At 44.8% G+C, this 6,882-nt stretch overlaps 1 protein-coding gene across 1 annotated transcript; it reads right to left on the bottom strand.

Annotated features, from left to right (window-relative positions):
* Positions 1-2,624: 2,624 nt before the first annotated feature.
* Positions 2,625-3,803, bottom strand: LOC123451051 (mitogen-activated protein kinase kinase 9-like). The gene has a single exon (XM_045128066.1). It carries the CDS (start codon positions 3,801-3,803, stop codon positions 2,790-2,792), a length of 1,014 nt encoding a protein of 337 aa, XP_044984001.1. The 3' UTR covers positions 2,625-2,789.
* Positions 3,804-6,882: the final 3,079 nt, after the last annotated feature.

Genomic DNA, 6,882 nt, shown 5'->3' with positions numbered 1-6,882 from the left:
ATTTCCCTGTTTTTTCTAGGTCAAACCATTTCTTAAAAAATATAAGCTTGATCAAGTTTATAGAAATATATCAGTGTCAACAATACCAAACTAATATTCTCTTTTGAGGAAAATATCAAATAATGTTAAATGCTTCATCTTGAAATACGTATTGACAATGTATTTATTCAGTATAGAAAATATTCTTAGTTCTTATCTATAATCTTGGCCAAACTTAACAAAGATGGACTTCTGAAAAGGCTTAGGAGAACTATTCTGTGGAAAAGAGGGCGTACTTCAAGTCAAAGTTGGGCATTAACTTTACAATTCAGTTATGCGAAATGATAAGGACATCTACAATGGAAGACCCTAGACAGACACTTAAAAGAGAAAGAAATAAATATGAACTATTTTGTGTTAGCGGTTGTGTATTGCATATTTGTTACCTGCAATTTTTGTTAGTTGTTTGGAGCACTTTTATTAGTTATGTATTGTATACTTGTCCAATGCCGACATTGCATTGGACAAAGCGCGGGGAAACCCTTTTTCGTCGTACTTGTCCAATGCAAGTGTATTAGTTGTACAATGCACATTTAACAATTGTTTACTACATGGATGGTGCTATTTTTTTATTAGTTGTCTTCTACTTTTTTACAAGTGCCTACCACATTTGTTGAGAAAAATCGACAAACTTTATGTTTCGTTGGTTCATGTTGTTATGTCAAATTTGAGTTGGATTTTAGGCCCTGTTTGAAACCATAATAGATTGTAATAATTTGAATTATGAAGATAGATTATATAATCTGGTTTATAAAAATAATACATGTGAGCATGTTTGAAGGCATGTTATATAAACTGTAATTCAGGTTTTACATTGTACAATGGCATGTTTGCCATGTTTATAAAATTGGACGGTGGCGGTGACAGTAGATAATTATCTCCAAGTTTACAAGGGTAATAGGTCATTAGTAATCCATAATCTGATTTTAGCTGGGGTAGAGTAGATTATGAGTTTTTAATAATCTAGTCATCTAGTTTTTAAAATCTACAATATAAAATATCCTATTTGAAAACATAATAGATTATAAAACCAGATTATATAATCTGGGTGTTTCTAAACAGGGCCTTAATGTACTTATTAGACCTTGCTCTAAATTGCAAGAACACGATGAAGTATGAGTCACTGATGACATTTTGGATTCTTACTTATTGTTGAAACAACACAAAACAAGGTACTAATCTTAGTAAAAGAAGTATATCCAAATATCCAATGACATTATTGCGAGGATCTTGCACATATGGTAGCCTAGTCAACAACTCCGTTCACAAAATCAGGAAACGATAAAAAAATAACCATAAATAAGAAACTAATTTTGTGAATTAAATCAAGAACAAAACATATTTCCTAAAAAAGACTATATTTTGAAATCCAAGAGAAGATTGTATATTATAAATATTCCATGTAAATTTTCGTTTCTGTTTTTTTCTTGCTTTTAATTTTCTATCTTATAAATTTAACTTTAATAATTCCATATTTTTTCTATGTTTATTACAATTATGTTTATAACTTTTGTATGTTTTTTCCTTGTATTTTTTGACTATTTGCTCTCTTTTTCTATTCTTTTTTGTCTTCCCTCTGACATTTTAGTTTTTTTATATGTTTTCGTATTTCTTTGAGTTGTCTTATTTTGTGATGTATTGTCCTTTATTTATTTGTGCAGAAACTGGGTTGCCACTTGTGCTAAAAGACAGCCGCCACAGTTCTACCAGGTTATGAACAAAACATGGTACTCCCTCTGTTCATAAGTATAAGTTTTTCTAAAGGTTTCGCTAAAAAATTACATACGGATGTATATAAACGTATTTCAAAATGTTTATTCACTCATTTTACTACGTATGTACTTCACTAAATAAATCATTACCTAATAATAAAGAGGCTATCGCTTCCGTCGGAAAACCCACCGATGTGATTTTACAAAAATGCCCTTACTGTTTATGACATTAAACTCGTAGTATATATTAAATATATTTTTAACTACTCACATCTTTTAAACCGTAACTTCAAATTTAACATATTATACATGGAATTTGATTAGAAAAATATGTAGAATTTAAATATCATATTATTTTATCTGTTAAACGTTTAATAAAAATACTATCTAGGGTGCAATCTTAATAAATAAGTCATTATTCGTCTTTCTTTCATACCGGTACTCATCCGGGTTGGGGATGAACACGTCAACAAAATCAGGATTAGAGATGAAACTGAAGGTCACTTGACTGATTCTTTGTACATATTAAATCTACATGCAAGCCATGTTAAAATAGAAGACCTGTGAAATTTTGAACTGCATTTTTATAGGATAAGACCATCTTTATTTGTATCATAACTATAAATTCTCAAATTATAGACACTTTTTATAAATTAAGAGCGTGTGCCGTGTGATATTTCTTTCTCCCGTTGCAACGCATGGACTCTTTTGCTAGTCTTTAATAGGGCCTATATTTAGGAACGGAGGGAGTATTAGACTATTAGTCGATAGTTGAGGGACCAAAGGTAACATTTTCTGATTTTACAGTGGCGTGGAAGCAAAATGTGTTTATCCGTTTCCACCGTGATGCAAGATGCATCTAGTCCCAGGAGCTAAAACATAACCTATGTCTGAACAAGTGACTAAGTATTCCTAGGACATCACTAAACTAACTACCCATGTGTTATGCCCTGCATACATGGCACTGTACATGGCTAGCAAAATTGATCCTATGTATGTGCATGGCTCTGCCGCCCAGCGGGATCACGTCTGCCGGCGCTACAACGAAGACGAGGCGTCGGCGACCAGCTTCCGGAGCGCGCGTTTCGAAGCTGCCACCTCCCTCCCGGCGACGAATGGGTGAGCAAGCAGCTCCGCGACGGACGCCCTGCTGCGGTAGTCCTTTTGCAGGCACGCGGCGATGAATCCCCGGAGCTCCGGCGAGGCCGCGCCGTCGGGCAGCACTGGCGGCTCACCGAAGCAGACGGCGCACATGAGAGCGGGCCAGGTCGGCTGCTGCCCGGCGGGCAGGAGCGGGTACCTGCCCATGAAGAGCTCAAGGAGCGTGACGCCCAGGCTCCACACGTCGGCGGCGTACGGGTCGTAGTGCCCGCCGTGCGCCTCCGGGTCGAAGCGCTCGGGGCTCATGTACGCGGAGGTGCCGGCGTAGGACGTGCACTGGTCGCCGGCGCGGGCGAGCACCTTGGCGATGCCGAAGTCGGCGACCTTGACATCCCCGGCCGTGCTCACGAGGAGGTTGGCCGGCTTGATGTCGAGGTGCACGATGCGGCGTGCGTGGAGGTACGCCAGCCCGGACAGCGCCTGCGCGGCCACCTCCGCGAGGGCGGCTTCCGCGAACGCGCCGCGGCGGCTCCTGATCGAGTCGAGCGACCCGCCGTCGACCAGCTCGAGGAGCAGCGCGACGTCGCCGGAGGCGTCCGCGGGGAGGACGGAGTGGCAGCGGACGACGAAGGGCGAGGCGGTGCGGCTGAGGACGTCGGCCTCGGCGGCCGCGGCGGGGTCGCCGTAGTGCTGCACCTTGAGCGCGTAGAGCGCGCACGTCTCCCGGTGGCGGGCCTTGTAGACGGTGCCGCCGTTCCCGCGGCCCAGGACGGCGAGCTTGTCGAAGTCGGCGAGGCGGAACTGGCTGGACAGCGCCGACGGAGTCGAGGCCTTGGTGGCCGCCGGGTTGGTGCGCCGGGCGATGACAGCGAGGTCCTGGGCGGCGGCGCGGGACGGGACGGGCAGCGCGAGGTGCAGCTGCGGCAGCCTCTTCTCACGTATCATAGCCATGTGTTCGACACCACCGTAACGCCGAGTGACCTGAGCTGCTGCTGCTGCTGCTGCTTAACTGCTTTGGGCTGTCGGAACTTGAAGCAGACTGGCAGCTCATTTATACGTGTGCTCTGCTCTTTGTCTCAAAAAAAAGAAAAGTGTGCTCTGCTCTGCTCTGCTAGTGTGATTCTGAAGTCTGAATCCGTATCCATCTCTGTCTCTGTCTCTGCTGCTTTCAGCAAATATAATCATAGTCGACCAGATTGTGACTTGTACTGTCCATACTCTAATTTCTTTTCAAATCGTACTGCTCAGTTTATGAGGTGGCAGACTGCGTTTGGTCACAACTCAGAAGGTGGCTCTCATGGAGGAATGTTTGTCATTAGAATACATACAATAGATAGATAGAATAAAACCGCCTCGATCGCCCATCGGAGGGAGAAATTTTTAATGGAGCGACATGGACGAATGTGACCATGAAATTCAAAGGCAGGTGGGTGCCTGTGATGCAATATACGTAGGCATGGACCGTGGTGGTTAATCGGCATGCTACGTGCTGATTAATTGGAACACGATAGCGAGAGGGACGACGAGAGCTCAGTCGATCAAGGTATCAACACCCAGCAGTAAGGCCTACCTCTAATGGTAATGAACTGCCAGTATTAAAGTATTAGGGTTCGGTTAAACGTGTTGGGCAACGTGTGTCGTCAGGCGCCTCCATTGTTAGACTTAGAACACAGCACACCACGCCATGGCGCGTCCATCTGCGCCGTTTCGATTTTCTTTATCGAAATGAGGGACCTAGTTTTGGCAAGCAGTTGTACGTTAATGTTATGCCGCATTCTGTTGGCATGTTTGACAGAAAAAAGGGCTGCCTCAGATAAAAAGTTCAGCGCTAATTGTACTAAGCGTAATGCTAAAGCTGTCGAAGATGTTCTTCCACGTCACCCGATTAACAATGCCTTGTCAATCTCCGACGGCCGGCGAGTCAGGCGTGAACTGGTGGTAATTTAATCACCAGCACCTCCAGCAGCCGGCTTTATTCTATCCTAACCAGAGCAGAGTCTATAAGAAGATAGTCTAGAAATCGCACCACGTACGTGACCCGTGGCAGCCAGCCTGTTGTCTTCACCTCTGGCTGACGTGTCCGGTCCAGCTAGTACAAAGTGCAGGGTGAGACTTGCTGTAGATTGTACCTCTGGATGGAAACTCAGGGTATGATTTGCGCATGTCACAATCTGGTCGGCTGTGATTTGCTGAAAGCAACCAACATAGTCAAACCAAAGCAAAGCAAAGCACCCGTATAAATGAGCTCTCAATCTGCTTCATCAACGACCCAAAGCAGTTAAGCACACCAGCAGGTCACTCGGATTACGGTAGTGACCATCATCATCAACCTTTCGCTGCCGGTGTCTCCCGGCGCCGCCGCCCAGGACCTCGGCCGGCGCCGACGGCCACCAAGGCCTCGACCCCGTCGGCGTTGTCGAGCCAGTTCCGCCTCGCCGACTTCCCAGGACCTCGGCCGGCGCCGACGGCCACCAAGGCCTCGATCCCGTCGGCGTTGTCGAGCCAGTTCCGCCTCGCCGACTTCGACAAGCTGGCCGTCCTGGGCTGCGGGAACCAGGGGCGGGCCCAGGAATTGAGGGCCGTGTATTCAAAATTTTAAAACCTTTTTTTAAAACACATATCCTTTCTTTTGGCATGTATAACCAATTATAACATCATAATGTACTATTTCTAAACTATATAAAAGATATCACATAATATATTATATATTGATAAAAAATGATCATAACTTGGTATTGTTCAACATATAGAAGTAAAAAGTGATCAACATATCATGACAAAATCTAAGATATATAGAGGGTAGAAAATAGCAATTGAGAAGAAACCTTACAAATTACAAGATAACTTTGCGATCCTTCATGCTTAGAAAATGAGATGATGTCCTCATCCTTACTTCCCAGGACCTTGGCCGGCGCCGACGGCCACCAAGGCCTCGACCCCGTCGGCGTTGTTGAGCCAGTTCCGCCTCGCCGACTTCGACAAGCTGGCCGTCCTGGGCTGCGGGAACGGGGGCACCGTCTACAAGGTGTGCCACCGGGAGACGAGCGCGCTCTACGCACTCAAGGTGCAGCACTACGGCGACCCCGCCGAGGCCGACGTCCTCAGCCGCACCGCCTCGCCCTTCGTCGTCCGCTGCCGCTCCGTCCTCCCCGCCGCGGCCTCCGGCGACGTCGCGCTGCTTGCTCACCCGTTCGTCGCCGGGAGGGACGTGGCAGCGTCTGGTCGCCGACGCCTCGTCGCCGTGGGTTGAGTGCCGGCATACGTGATCGTATTATCAGGTGGCAGGGCCATGCACATACTACTACTCCCTCGTTCCTAAATATACGTCTTTTTAAAGATTGTGTTAGTGGACTACATACGAAGCAAAATGAGTGAATCTACGTTCTAAAATATGTCTATGTACATCCGTATATAGTCCTTTAATAAAATCTCTAAAACTATTTATATTTAGGAACCGAGGGAGTAGATAGGATCAATTTTGTTAGGTGCTAGCCATGTACGGTACCACGTATGCAGGGCAGCATAACACGTCAATTAGATTACGTAGTGATGACCTAGTTAGAAGCTAATGAACTCACTTGTTCATATAAAATATAAATTTCCGTGGCGACTGATTTCTATGTTGATACAAGGGCTAATATCAAAATATGAGACCAGAGTAGCTCCCGTTTTACTTGAAGGTCGAGCGATGCAGCCTTGTTATTGTCTCTATCTATATAGAAAACGTGTGCAATTCATCCAGTGATCAATGCAGCCGTGTTATTGTCTCTATCTATGCAGAAAACGTGTGTAATGTTGGGATTACTTCTTATGCCTAATTGCTGACTAATTGACATAAATAATTCGAACACGCCCGCTAATTGACCTATTTTAAGCTTGATCGAGGGACTGCACCATTGCCAAAAGGTTGCACTCTAAAAAAAATTTGTTTGTGAGAATGATCAAATACAACAAGATATTTAGTAAAGGGGAATAATAACCAGAGAATATCGATTATACTCAAATAGCATATACAGGTCAAATGTTCAGC

This window comes from Hordeum vulgare, chromosome 4H (genome assembly GCF_904849725.1).
Source record: "Hordeum vulgare subsp. vulgare chromosome 4H, MorexV3_pseudomolecules_assembly, whole genome shotgun sequence".
NCBI classification, from domain to species: Eukaryota; Viridiplantae; Streptophyta; class Magnoliopsida; order Poales; family Poaceae; genus Hordeum; species Hordeum vulgare.
The sequence above is the reverse complement of the archived record's forward strand: the minus strand, read 5'-3'. Positions and strand labels throughout refer to the sequence as shown.

What these genes read in the sequence shown, in the direction of transcription:
- LOC123451051 (XM_045128066.1), bottom strand. Translation starts at nt 3,803, where the DNA reads ATGGCTATGATACGTGAGAAGAGGCTGCCGCAGCTGCACCTCGCGCTG.